Raw genomic sequence first — 15,389 nt, forward strand, 5'->3', positions numbered from 1 at the left:
AGCGTCAACTTGTTAGGCGTGTATACGTATTCCGGCGGACGGTGCGACGCGACGAGGATTAATCTGCGATTCATGCCTGTCGCCGTCCGCTTGCATGCCGTTTTCTAACTACTAGCGCGGCTGTTTAGTGGAGCTTTATCCATAATAACTTTCTGGACTGAGTATTTGCTAGCATCGTCTTTTCCTATTCTATTTCCACTGAAGAGTGATTAACGGAATCTTATGCATTAATCTGTGTTGTACGAGCAGAGGTGCTGAAAGAGTTCGCGACGAAGCGAAACGTCAAGCTCAGCCGCGTCATGGTCAAGGCCAAGGAGGAGGTGGTGGCGACGAAGCCGGCCAAGCCTAGGCGCTGGTTGCAGCAGCGCCATCGTGCGCGAGGAATCCGACCAGTCGCTCGCAAAGTTGTGTTCACATTTCTCAGTTCGTGACACTTCCGATGCTCACTCGTAGTAGACTAACGGTATACTAACGGTGACGCGCATTGCTTCACCAGGTCCCGAAAGGATTGAGATGTCCAAACAAAGAGACTTCCGGAGCGTGTGACATCACGCCCACATAGCCATCTCATCCCCTCCTTTATAAAGCCCCCGGCAGGCACCCACGAACTCCTGTCAGCTCTAGACAAAGCCAAATTCCTCCTCCCCCGGCCTCCTCTCTCCTTCCTAGCTCTACCCCGGCCGCCACACGCCCGCCCAAGAAGAGCTCGCAGCAGCAGGTACGTAGTGCATGGCCCAGGAGAGCTCGCAGGCCTCCGTCGCGAGCTCACCGCCGCACCCTCCATCTTCGGCTTTCTGGTGGCGCGACATGCATCCCTATTCCACTACCCCTGCTTGGCCGCCGCCGGCCGCCACAGCGGCCACGCCGCTCTGGACCCCGCTCGCTCAACACAGGACATCCTCCTCCGGCGCCGACGACGACCTGTCCGCCTCCAACGCCACCATGCAGACCTCCTTCACCAAGACCTCTACCAACCACTCCGGCATCAGCATGGACGACTCCTCAGCCGCCACTGCGGCCGTGCAGAGCCACCTCTGGAACCAAGTCGTCATGTGAGTACAGCAGGACCATATCACTAGATGCATATTCGGGGGTAATACCATAATAGTAATATTTGCATATTCGAAGGCTCGGCCCGGCCCGGCCCGGGCGTGAAAAGACGGCATGCGTCCACTATCTGTTGTCCGAAAGAAAAAGAAAGGAGCCTCGCTTTGCCTAGATTCTAATCTCGAGAGTATATATTGTCTACCTCTACCTAGCTAGTGTGATTCTAATTTCGATCAATCTAAATAACCTTGCTGCTTAATTCTCATCTCTATTCCCCTTCCCTCTACCAAGCTACACTACACACACTTGTTAATACAGAGAAGAAAAAGAAAATAGAACAAGAATATGTATTACGTATGAGTGTGATAGGTTGTAGTCTATGCTCTAGATTCTAGAGAGTCAGTGGCAGCATGCTAGGGAAAGCAAGAGAGGAACTAAAGCAAAGCAAAGCAAGGAAAAAAGGAGCTAGCTAGTTAGCTTTTCAAATAGTGTGATATGGGAAAGGTAATTAATCCCCACAATGCAAATCTAGAAGGGACTTTTGGTTTGCGTCTCTGCCTCGAGTTAGCTAGCTAAATAGGTTCCACCCTTTGTCAAAAACCGAGAGACGTGATTCAGGACCATGGTTCAGCCGAACCTATGGTCTATGCGTATAATTTAACATCCTACTACATGTGGATCTGTAACATATATATCAACTGCATTTTTTAATCAATCATGTATGGATCCTCATGAATAGACATGCATGACAACTGCATTTTTTAATCAACCATGCACGGATCCTTATGAATAGTGTCTAGAAATGAATGATGTCCAGTATATATAGGTTCGGTTGAACCATGGTTCCGTAAAACATTTTTGGTCAAAAACCTAATTAATACTCCCTCCGTCCCAAAATGAGTCGTCCCAAAATAAGTGACTCATTTTGGGACGGACGGAGTATTATGTAGAGTTGCAAGTGAGGAGACTATCACATTGGAATCAACATAAGTGAGATCGCTTGCTGCTGGAACAAAATTTGTTAGGCCTCCAAAGAATAAATGCTCCAATCTGTCTAGTATTATCCCTCTGTATCAAAATACAAGACATTTTTTAACACTATAAAAGTGTTAAAAAAACATCTTATATTTTGATACGAAGGGAGTAATATATAAGCTTGAATATACTCCGTCTATCCCGTAATATATGAATGTTTTTCAAGCTATTTTAGTTTGAAAAATGTTCTTATATTATAGGACGGAGTAAGTATTTCCTAGGCTTTGGAGAAGCAACTAAAATTCGCTTGTTTAGTACGGATCGCCAGAAAGTTGTACCATATCAAAGCATTCAGGTCCCCTTGCTTGCTAGCTAGCTAGAAAAGTACTACTTCAATCCAATTCCCAAAGATGATCCCTCTTTACATTCTCGCTTTCAACTCTGCAATTGATTGCCAAATGATAGATGACAAAGAAGCAAAGACCTTTTCGTTTGAGGAACAAATAAGCAAGACTAGGTGCATAAACTAATTTAATTAAGCAGAAGTACCGTTGTGCACGTTCTCTTTTTGTTCACCTTTCAATTACCTCTATTGGAGAAAAACTCAGGGGCACCGGCGGCGAGGTCGCGAGGAGCATGCAGGTGGTGCATGACGCCCACAACGACGACAGCGAGAACTTCCTTGAGCTGCTAAACTCAAGGACGCTCGCCACGGAGCTCTTTGCCGAGCCGCCGGCTTGCGACTATCTCAAGAAGATGGAGTACGGTGGCGGCAGCGCATGGCCGGACGTCCACCAGTTCAGCGCTGCCAATATGGACAAGCACCTCCCTTCCGCCTCCGGCCCTGGCTACTGGTCCATCGCGCCGCCCAACCCGTGCCACGGAGACAGCGGCCACCACCAACGCGTTGGCGGCTCCGGGCCATGCGATAACGCCGCCGCCATGGGCCACGTTGCCAAGGCCCTCTTCCTGGACGCGGACGGCAACGTCAAACACGAGATGGGTGGGGGCGGCCACGGCGCGATACTGCAGGAAGCGGCCAGCACCAGCAGCACCAGCAGCCAAGACTTCACGAGGCCCATCGGGCTAGGGTACAGCTCCATGCAAGGGCTCATCAGCAACAGAATGTATGGAGGCGGCGCCGGCGCTTATGACGTTGCCATGGACGTTCGGTGGGGCAGAAATGACGGTCGCGACCCTAGGAGCCTGTCGGGCTTGATATCGTTCGGCCGGGGGATGGGAAAGCCTGCGCCTTCCGGCTCCCCGGCGAAGACGTCGTCGGCGGAGTACAAGAAGCAAGGGCGGGAGATGTCGTCGCCGGTACCTGTAAGAAAGCAAAACATGCATGCAAGATCAAGGGCCAGAGACATTTGATCGATGTATGATATTGTACTTGTGTGCATGCGTAGGAGAAGACAAGCACCAGCGGCGGCTGTGGCAAGGGGAGTAGTGCACTATCCACCAAGGGGAAGAAGAGATCGGAAGAGGAGAGGGGATCGGAAGGCAACGTGAAGAAGTCCAAGCACGAGTCCTGCTCGCCCACGTCGTCGTCTCCCAAAGTATGGCAGTGTCACACTCTTTTACTTATTTGCATGCATGGTTGATCCGCCATTGGGACATGCATGCATGCATGAGTTCAACCAGTATTTAGACTGCTCATTAATTATAGCTAAATCTTTATTTTTTAGAGCAATATTTATCACAAGCAGTACTACATGCATGATAGCTTAACGTATATGCATGCTTTGAACACATGATGGCTTAACATATACTCCGTCCATTCCAATGAATAAGGTGTGCACACATATTGAAATTCAAGACCAGAAATTATACCAACTAAATGTGAATTATATGTGAATAAAATTATACCATTGAATTCGTATTGAAAAAGTTTTCCTTGATACAATTTTTATGTCACAAAAGATAGATATTATCAATCTAATTTGTGATCAGAGTTGGAGTTTGAGAAACGTGTGTGCCTTATTCATTTGAATGGAGGGGCTATGCATGCTTTGAACACCGTGAAAAGGTTGCACATAGCTTAACGAAACAATGTTATGATACCAAATTCCCCAAACTAATTTAAACTGTCGGTTCTTCATTCATGAGACTATCATTGATTAATGAGTTAATTAGGCTTCCATTTAACAGGGCCAGGTGACTAAAGTAAAGTTAGGACACAAGATAACTGCACTTCAACAGATGGTTTCACCATTTGGGAAGGTGTGTTGAAGCACATATGTGTGTTCGGTTGTTCATTTCTGTTTGATGTTTATTTACACCACAATTATGCCAGAAGGCAAAAAAAAAAAAAGCAATACTGAAATTGTTCATCCTTTGAACAGACCGATACCGCATCAGTTCTATATGAGGCGATAAATTACATTAAGTGGTTGCATGAGCAAGTGCAGGTAATTTAGTTTTGCTTCCGATCTCGTGAGTGTTCGTAGTTTTACAAAGAGGAGAATACATTTAACTTTGTACAAAGTCTTACTAAGTCTGCAACAATTAATATGAATGGGAGGGAGTAGTTTTTTTAAGGTTTATTAGAATTTTAATCTAACTTTCTGAACTTGATATGCCTTAATTAATTTGGGCAGGGAGTAATTAATATAATAGCATGTGTATCCCTTTATATAATGCATATGCTTGGTGAGGATTATTTAATCAACATGATCACTAAAAAATTCTCAAAAAAAACATGATCACTAAAAGGATGTGGAAGCTTTATGTCCTTAACACATTTTCATGATGGAGGGCTTTCTACCATCCTTTTCCTGACTCGTGCAACATAATCACTGCAATTATTTATTTGTCAAAAGGGATGTTTCACAACCGCACTCAATATTAGTTAGAGGAGAATATTCATGCCAAGCAGCCAATTATTGTGAGACACGTGTTGCGCCACAACCGACAAGCCCATAGCTGATGAATTTATTCATGCACCCCCTTTTTGGAGGGCCCCATGGTAGCCTTGCTTTGTTCGTATTTAGCACCGCATGAGTGCCACTAGTGCTGCTGCTTTTGTGTAATGGAATGCATGGTCATGCCCCGTTGCTACCTCCTTTTGTAGTTTGGCTCTATCAGTTCATGATATACGACATGGAAAACTTTCTCCATATCTATCTGGGAATCAACATTTTTTGTTTCAGTTTGACTTACTATTTCGTTGTCTGTTGCATGCAGCTGCTGAGTGACCCTTACATGAAGTCGTGTAGTAGCAAGGTAAAACCACAAAATCTACATATGAAGTATTAAACCCTTTGACTAAAATATACTTTTATAACTTTTTCTAGTTCCTCGCAAAAAAATAGTAATAATGATATAATAAGCCCACCTTCCGTCAGCAGCCATCATCAAACTTCTTCAGTTTCTTGCGGAAATTTTACGGTTGATACACCTGGCACATAACAATGTTTCCATTCACATAACACTATGTTGTTGTTCCTTTTTTTCCTTAGGATTACAAGCCATGGGTACGGTCTGATGGGATGGAGAAGGAAGATGCAGAGACTGACCTAAAGAGTAGGGGGTTGTGCTTGGTTCCACTCTCCCGCACGCCCCAGGTGTACATGGATAGCAACGGCCCGGATTATTGGACCCCGCCCAACAGGAGTTGTTTATTCCAATGACTTACTTCATTACTTACTATTATTATTATCATTATTATTGTTATTATTATTGTTGTTATTATTATTATTATATTGTTGTTGTTGTTGTTGTTGTTGTTGTTGTTGTTGTTGTTGTTGTTGTTGTTGTTGTTGTTGTTGTTGTTACCGCATCGTGAACGAGATATATTTAGAGAATGAGCAATTCATGAGGTTAATTTAGAGTTGTATCTCTGTAACTATAGCCACAAGTTAATTAAACATCAAATGTATCTTGTATGTTGATTGGATCCATGGTTCGTGTAATGTTGTCCATTGTTAACATCGGTACTGCGTTGATTCTTTCTGCTCTAGAACTGATGTGACCATTTTTAATGAGATATGACATGATTCTATACATATAGTAGATTTTAAAAGCATATAGATTATACAACGTGTTTCATCGCTGGCTTAACTTACAGATGTTGCATTGCATCTGTTCAGGAAATATCCCAACTCCACAAAGTAAAGAGAAAAAAAAGTTCATTTAGAATTCACAAAGCCGAGACAGAAGAAAGTTGGCACAAAAAAGAACAGTAAATGTTACTTTATTTGATTCCTAGTATGTACTAAAGCAGTACATATGTATAAAAGTCGGGGATACATGTTCTAGTCCAATAATAGTTGACAACAATAAAAATATATCTTCCATTGTGTACCTTTTAAAAAACTCCATCATGTACTTGTTCTTCTTCTTGGGCACCATTTGCACACCGGCCGCAACCTTGATGAGTTGTTGTTGCGGCCTTGCCTTGGTTGACGGGCCCCATTGGCCACAACCTCGCCAAGTTGCTATAGCCAGTCATGGCATCGCCTCATTGGTCGAGGGCCGCCATTCACCGTTGGTTGTGCCCATGCCCTGGTGGGTAACGCGGCCTGCATACTCAAAACGAGTTGTGCGAACCAACCTGTGGTTGGATAGTTAGGAGGACAGTAGTATCCCTATCCCACCAGGTTTCAGGTCCTGGTGTTCGCATTTATTCTGTATTTATTTCAGAATTTTCGGCGATGCGCATTCAGTGGGAGGAGACGTTCCCGTCGACTACAAGTCGCCTACGGTGACTTCGTAAAATCTCAAGATGATATGTCGGCTCAGTCTCTCAGAAAATCTCATAGGGTAGGGTGTGTGTGTGCGTTTATAGGGATGAGTGTATGCGCGAATATATGAGCGCCTCTGTACTGTGTTAAAAAACGAGCAGTCAAGCAGTCCTAAGGGGGACCGCCTATATGGCGACCTACGCGCCAGGAAGCATGCAGGCGCGTAGGGGGGACACTGCTCCGAACGAACGGCGGGAACTAGTTGGGCTGGCCCATTTCGTGCGCGTTTGGGTGGAGATTGTTTCGTGCGCCAGGATGTTTCTTTGTGCACGATAGGGAAAAGTGGCGCGTAGATGCTGGTTCGAATTTGAACTACTAGTTTTATTCCTGTTTTCCGTTCAAAAAAATGTTTTTTTTCCTGTATGTTCCTAAGTTGGAACGGAAAAATGTAGCGAGCAAATATTGTAGAAAAAAATTCATAAGAAAATGCAAAAAACAGTATGATGTCAGGGGCTCTTTTTTGTACTGAATTTTCTAAACATGTCATACAAACAAAATTGATCAGGAAGAAAATTTCATACAAGGGATTAAAAATAACGTCTTTATCCATTTGTGTGGATTATCTTGACTGCCGTAGTTCTTGTTGGAATTGTCTTGTACTAGTTGTTGTACCTATTTTTATTAAGAAAAGCAAAAAAACTGCTGGTCAGTATATTGTAACATCCACAAAAGTCATGATGAGGGAAAAATAACAGTTTTAAATAGCCAAAAAAATGTGAACAAAATGATCTAAATGTGCTAATAATTTTAAATATTGCAATGCTACTCCATATAGAATTGGACACTTTACATACTAATTTAGAGTGAAAACATCCCATGTTGATTGTAATTGAAAAAAAATAAATTTCAGTCATTATGGAAAAGAATTTTATTATGTGGAAGCATTCCAAAAAGCAGTTTAATGTAGGTGATTGAATATGGATGGTAGGGAAAAATGAATTGTATTGTAATGAAACAAAGCACAAATGTATGACATATTTTTAGAAAAGAAGTTAGCCAAGAGTTACTATAGTTGCTTGACAGATTACTATTTGATTGAACACTTAATCTCTGGGCTACATGCAAAACGTTTTATAGTGAACTTTTTCTGTGGAATTATTTGTTCGACTATTTCGACAATCAGGTTGACACTACAATAATTGCTACGTATGAATCTCAAAGCTAGGTAGATGTTTATTTGAAAAACTTTATGAAAGGAATTATTAAAAAGAGAAGGGAAAATGTTTCAGACTTTTTGCAGAGTTGCAGTTGTGACCTCGGTAGTTGTTTATTTGAATGATCGAAACCCCTGTGGAATAACATATTTAGAAAATACATAAGAAACATTTTGACAAAAAGAGTAACCAACTTTCATAACATAGATTATATAGAAGTGATAGAAAAATGGCAAGAACAGAGATAACCAACAAGGGGAGGATGATAAAAAAAGGATCTAGAACTTACATGGTTTTGTAGGAAGTTTCTCACTATAGGCAATTGAACTTCACTATTGGGGTATGTTGCTATCTCGTACAAGAAAATTTCACGCAGAGCTTGCAAATCAGCCTGGAAGAAAGTTTATTCACTTTCAGTTGTACAGTTAAAAAAATGAAGAGGTATTGGTCTAGAAATGATAGGATCTTACAGTTGAGAACCCTGGAACTCCCATTCCACGGTAGTTTTTCAAAATTTGCAACAGAAATAGTCATGTATCATACCTGGGATAGAGGAGATTGTAAGAACTTAACTTAGTTTACGAATATATGAAAACTGCAATTAACTAAGGTAATTCAAATGAAAATGCTGAATGAAAAAAAAAGAGAAGCTATGGACCTGAAATGAGTTCTAGGTACTGCAACAAAATCTGTAGTCGAAGTCCTTTATGTTGAATGCAGTGCAGTTCGGGTATGTCAAGGCAAACAATGTTTTGAAATTGTAGGCAACAGTGCTAATGATAGTGGTGAATCTATCTTGTCCAGAGCCATCAGGATTCATAATGTCGAAGTACCTCTAGGATTCCAGGTTTGTGGAAATTAAAATCAACTGCTTATCATTGAAGCAAGGTAAGTGCACCTAGAAAAAATAGAAGGCATATAAGTTTGGTTTTGTAGGGATAAGAAAATACTGCATTCTTCATGCAAACATAGTGTTTAAAGAGAAATGTTCATATATGTTTTGTTACTCAAGTTAGAGAACTAACGAAATTTGCTCTATCCAGGCTGAAGCCAACTGTTCCTTCACTTAAAATATCTCTACAAATAGGATCTAAATGATCCAATAGAGGCTGTATTAATAATTCCTGCATTGTCGTTTGTGAAAAATATCAATAATACTAAAATGAGTGATGCTTATATCTTTTTTGGTGGATTTCTGTCACTAAAATGAAAAAGTACTTAGCACAAAATGAAGCGAGCACTACCATATCTTCTCTTTGCACAATGTGTGTAATAAAATCAGTATTTGGTATAAGTCCTTGCCTCACGCGGAATAGTTGGTTTTATTAAGAATTTTCGGGTAACAATCTAAAGAATGGGGACTCATCCAGGAGCCAGGTCTCAATGAAATAGTCAAAGTCTTCTGATCAACCCAAACTTCATTGACTTGGAAAATCCTTTGGCTGATATTTTTTTGATGAATGTAAACAAGAAAGGTTGTTAGAAGAACTAGTACCAGATCATGAGGAAGATAGAAGGAAAGAGGAAACATATATTATGAAACTATTGGCTTCAAGTAGTTGCGAGTATCCGAAAACAGGTAAAATACCTTGAGTCCAAATGTGGTAGAGCTGCGTTCATAGTCTTGAAGAACTCAGACCGAACCGGGCTTGAGAAAATAACTTGTTGCTACTGCATGTTTTTGTTCTGGTAAACAACTGCTGCTGAAGAGAATTTCTGAAACAGTTTCTTCTTTCCTTCTGCGATTTTGTTTCTTTTGCATTCAGCTTCAAAGTCTTCTAGAAGTTTATATAATCCTGGATCATCAAGTGGAGTTCCAAATCTGTTTTCTGGTTGACCAGAGTTGATGTTGAAAGGCCTCAGAGGGCTATTGCTATATAGAAACGGAGTTTTCTGATTGGATAACAGTGGATACTTGCCACTAGAATTAACATTATAGGTGGGACCAGCAGGCAGTGAAAGACTTGCGTTATTGCAACTAGTCATTTGATGTGGAAGTGTATCATGTAGACCAGCAATTATAGCATTGAAAGAGGGAATATCATGTTCAACATTGATTCCTGTTAAACAACTATATCCCGCTTGGGTATTATTTGTAATAGCCTTGTTACTCTGATATTCTGCTTGTTCATAGATATGGCTAGCTACAACTATAGGAACTAGAGGGTCAGGTGGTACTTCTGCTTGATCTTCTGAGCAATATAATGAATTAGCTGTTGAAAGATGGCACAAAATGAGTTTAAACTACTATGTTCGAGTAGTACGAAAAGAACAAATGTTAGTTGTTTTGATGAGAAAACAAAACAGTAGTATTACCTTTGTTAGATGAGATAAATTTTCACTGGGTTATGCTGAATTTTTCTTATCTGCATTGTAGAAGTTCTTTTCCAATCATTTCCCTCACTGAGTGATAAGTCTTCATTGATTCAAGAATCACTATGTATTCAGATTGGAGAAAGAACAAGTACATACTTGTATTAGTAAAAAGTGATTTAGTTCTTGTTGGTATAAGCGTAAAAAAGTTACAAAGATGGGTTAAAAAATGGTAGACCATAAGAACAACGATAAAAACAAATGCTGGAGAAATGATTACCTTGGAAAGTAGTAGTACCACTTAGGTCAGCTTGTGTTTGTTCATCCTTTTTCATAACCTCTGTAGTTGTTGATGCACCAGGCAATAGTAGGTAAAAATTTATCTGCTTGTCAATATGGAGAGATTCAGACATGCTTTGTATAAGATATTCAACTAATACTTTGTTCTTTTCTTCATCAAAAGTGGCTGGATAAATGTGAGGCTCAGGGAAATCAATGAAATCTATTGAAGAGAGGAATGATTCCAGGACAGGATGATTTTCAGTTTCCAACTTGTATGAACAAGGATGACTTGTAGTATTGCTGGACTTCATATTTGGAAGAGAATGAAATTTGGTGAGTTCATCACTCTTGCTTTGTTTGGAAGGAATTTTGAGGCCAAAACAACTGTGTGCCTCATCAATGTAGGAACGTATTGTTGGTATAGAATTTGATACAAATGTTTGCCAGAATTTCTGAGTGCTACGTTCAACTCTTGCCTTTTCCTGATTCATAAAGCAAAAAAATTTAGAAAAAATAATAATAAATTATATGGAAAAATATATGAGATTGTTGTTTTATTTTCTCTGCATTAACTAATCTCTGCATCATGAATAGAAGGGAACTTGCTACTGATGCAGTGTAGAACTGATTCAGGTAGTTCCAATTCTATTTCGTTCAGTTCATCATTGAATGGGGTCGAAGATATGTGCTTCATCTGGCAATGCAAATAATTAAGTTAAAGTTTATTGCTTCCAAAAAATAATTGCAACACAATGACTAAAAGAAGAAGGAGCTTTGCTACTAGTAGTGACTATCATTCTGCAGTTTAGAAGAAAGAAGAGAATGGAAGTGGTTAATTCTTACCGGCAGCCTCCCAAACTGTTTTTCCTCTCCAGGCATTGTAGCAAGAGCTAAAAAAGCATTAAGTATAGTTGATGACCACATTGGAAGCCTTGGGAAAATGTTGGAGGGCATCTTGTATTCAGATGTGATTAAGAATTCAAAGTGCATGACCTTAAAAATGTTGCATGAAAGAATGGGCAGCAGAAAAAGTCTAATTAGTGAACATTCAATGAAGAGAAAATATATTATGAACGAGTAAATCAAATTAGTGTAATTCAGAAAGAGTTAAAGAAGAAAATTCTTACCACAATATTAGTTTGCATCCCCCTGGCATGGCTGAGGGGTTGATCCTTATGTCTGATTTTCTAATTTGATGAACCAAGAAAGACAGGGCAAAAAGACACCGATTGTATTTGAGAACAGAATCTATGTCCACCAAAGCACTGAATTTTGTTTTGTTGGGTAGTCCCTTTGAGTTAGGTGCAATGAGGATAGAAAGAGTCAATAGCAAGAATATCCTAGAGAAAGCTTCTTCAGTTATGGTAGGAGTAATCATTGAGAATAGTTGCTCTGGAGTTGGAGTAGCTGATTGCAAGAATGTATTCATGAATTGAACTGTTTCATTGGTAGGGGTTGTCTGAATTGGTAATCCTCCACATGGAATGCCCAGTATTTTGTGCACAACATCATCTGTGATTTTGAATTTAAACCCATTCCTAAGTGCAATGCTGCATGTACTTGTGTTGAACTGGGCAGCTAACCAGTGGAATAAATCATCCACATTCGAGTTGCATGAAATTTGAAGAATAGAACCGAACCCTAGTTTTCGTACTATCATCTTTTGATCGTCAGTAAGATTTGATATGAAAACCAGGAACATATTAAGATGGTCCAGAATAAGTGCCTGAAGTAATTTGATAAAAAGTTCAGAATATTTAGAAAATATGTGCATAGAAAGACGATTTCGATTATAGAGATGGAGTTACTTCAAAATCACTGAAAGTATAAGAAAAAATGTTAGCAGATTGTTCTTACTTTCTTCTTTTTATAAATTTTGTCATCACTTAATTCTGCCATATGTAGTTCTTGGGTATTCCTCTTCTTTAGAAGTGACTCATTTGATGTAGACATCTGCAGAAAATGAATAAAGTTTAGTACAGAAGCATTGATGGAGGAAAAAGATTTACTTAATACTTAAGTAACAAATGTGCTTAAAAAAGAAACTACAAATGTTATGCCAATCACTTGTGCTTAGGACATTTAGTAGGGAAAAATAACAAAGTAGAGCAAGATAATGGATGCTTTTTTGGAAATAAAGTTGAACCTTATTTGTGTTGGCAACTTTCGATAGAACATTAATGTTGACTGTTTCATGGTTATCAAGTTGTTAGCCTTGTTTTGCCTTAATATTTTCATCTTCCATCTGCAATAATTTGAAAAGAAAAATTAGTTGCAATGTTGAGGGCACTGAGAGCAAATGGTTGGTGCACTGACAGTAAAAAATGACTAGTCCAATAGTTGTCTGCCTTGATTGTGGATTTAACCATTTACTCATTTTCGTCAAACATCAAGCGTGGAATAAAAATATTTTGCTCTGGTTGTACATCTTCCTATAACTACTCGGGGATGAACTGGTGCATTGGTTGTACATCTTCCTATAAATAGTTGGGGATGAAGTGAAGAACAGAGCTATCTTGTAGTAAGATGTTCCTAGCTTGAACTGCTTGGTGATGAACCCAAAATCAAGCAACATGAATTGATCTTTGAAATTCCAACCAGAAAATTGGGCAGACCAAGATCTGGTCGATTAGAATCTACCAGATCTAAGCATATGCAGAGGAGGAACACAACTTAGACGTAAAAGAGGAGGACTATTTAAGAAATTGACCTGATGGATCTTAGGAAAATAGTTCTTCAAGTTGATGCCGAGGGTATGGAGGTGGAGGATGGTGGTTTCCAGAGAAATGGAGGCGGGCGATGGTGCTGTCGAGAGAAAATGGAGGAAATGGGGAAGAATGAGAGAGGGGAAAGTGCGGACACAAGTACCAGGCTCCGTCTATTGCGGGGTGGACCCCAGCTGTAGGTTGGACATGTTAGTATTATTTGGATAGATAAAAACAGGTAACCCTAGAAAAAAAAGTAAAGCAAAAACGTCCTCATCATCTCTCTGCGAGGCACCGCAGGCCGTGCTGGTGGCGCGCACAAGGCGCCCGCGTGTGTCCGCCGTCTAGGTTTGAGGCAGGCAAGCGGCGGACAAGGGGGGTTGTGGCTACCGCCGGCGAGGATTGAAGGTGGACAACCATTGCCGAAGAAGAAGGGCATCTCCGCTGTGGTATGAGCACCTACTAGGTAAATAAAATATGAAGTGCAGTAGATTTTCTTCAAGATAGTAGTGGAAATAGATATTCTTCTAGTTAATTTTCTTCGTGTTCCAGATAAATGTGCTCATGTTTGTTTTTGTCAAAACTTTGGCTATCCAATAGTTCAATCAACCATGAATCAGGATGAACTGTCACATAGTTCTGTCAGCAAACAGGGGAAGAAGAGGAAAAAGAAAGGTGGAGATGGTCTTGAATGTAAGGTAAGATGGTGAAAAATCTTGTTGGATTCTTTGTCTTGTTCATACTAGTGTCACCATCTTACAGATAGAAAAATATAGACAATAACTCAATCTCTGAGACAGGCTAATGGAATGCCCAAGAAAATGCAGAGGTTGATATTGTTTCCGTAGTCCGAAGTAGAACTAGCACATGACATGTTTGACCGTGTTCATTTTTAATTTGAACCAACAGACAGTGCTTGAAGCAAAACAAATAGTATCATAAAACATAGTCTAAAAAAACTAATATGTAAACAATTATGTTGTTCTCTATGATTTGTCAGAATTAAACATGAAACGATTTGTACCAAAAATGATTAAATGGTACTGTTCGCTTATCAGTACATGTTGTGTTGTTCTGTAGCATATGTCATAGGAAAATTCATTAAAGTATTTTTGATGATTTTCAGATGATGAAGCGAAAAAATGCTAATATTTTTCTGGTACTTGCATGAGAAATCTTCTTGCTATGACAAAGTAGTGAACAGTAGAAATTTTACATTGAAGCCTCTGTGCTTTAGATTGAAGCCTGTGTGTGAATTGAACAAAATCATTGGAAGGTTTTGAACAAATAACTTTATCTTTTGTTTTAGGTTGATAGTGTCATATGTGGAGAAGCCAAACTTGGGAAACCAGCAAAAAGAAGTTCTAGGAAGAAAAATGACTTCGTATCCAAAACTCTAGTTTCTGAAGTTTCAAAGGTTTGAAAATTCATTGTAGCTATTAGTACCTTCAGAGAAGAACTTATTTTGATGGATGAAAAACAAATTTGCAGGAAAAAGATGATGTTTTCATGGATGAATTTGATCAGTACGTATTGCATCAGTCGAGGAGAAAAGAAGCTGAGGTCATTTTAACAAGTTCTTTGGGATTACCAAAACGCAATTTCCATTTTCGTGTGCCATAGACCTTTGATTGACAGTTATGATGGTCTTTAAATAACAGGTACTCATAAGCAGTCAGGAAGGTGTAAGCAAAAGTTATGGGGATTCTTATTGTGGCACTCAGGAAGAAAATACTCATAACCATGATTTGATTGGAACAGAAGACATTAGTGATACCATTCCTGTAATGGTGGGAGAACTTTGTATTGACGGGTCTGTGAAAGTAAGCTTTATACTCCAGCTAGGAACTTGATAGTGTTTTTTACTGTTTGTTTTATTGTAAATAATTGGAAATGATTCATAGTTGTTAAATTAACAAAGAAAATGTAAAAATTGTAGGAAGTTGCTACTAATATTGAACTAGCTGATGCGAATGAGAGACAGCAAGCAGAGACTGTTGACAAGGTAAATCATGCCTTTATTGTAATAGTGTATCATAAATTGGACTTGTCTTGAGGAATCAAATGCACATTATGTCTGAACGAAAGTGTTCATTTGATGCAGGCTAGTGTTTCTGATAATGGATTCAGTGCAATAGTTTCTACAGCACATACGTCAGAACAGTTTT

At 39.7% G+C, this 15,389-nt stretch overlaps 1 protein-coding gene across 1 annotated transcript; it reads left to right on the forward strand.

The window, feature by feature from the left end:
• Positions 1–627: 627 nt before the first annotated feature.
• On the forward strand, positions 628–6,237 carry LOC109784791 (uncharacterized). The gene is made up of 7 exons (XM_020343390.4): positions 628–1,052; positions 2,631–3,348; positions 3,432–3,581; positions 4,174–4,245; positions 4,368–4,433; positions 5,209–5,247; positions 5,484–6,237. Exons 1-7 carry the CDS (start codon positions 730–732, stop codon positions 5,652–5,654), a joined length of 1,539 nt encoding a protein of 512 aa, XP_020198979.1. The 5' UTR covers positions 628–729; the 3' UTR covers positions 5,655–6,237.
• The last annotated feature ends 9,152 nt before the right edge of the window (positions 6,238–15,389 follow it).

Source organism: Aegilops tauschii, chromosome 2 (genome assembly GCF_002575655.3).
Source record: "Aegilops tauschii subsp. strangulata cultivar AL8/78 chromosome 2, Aet v6.0, whole genome shotgun sequence".
Classification (NCBI taxonomy): domain Eukaryota; kingdom Viridiplantae; phylum Streptophyta; class Magnoliopsida; order Poales; family Poaceae; genus Aegilops; species Aegilops tauschii.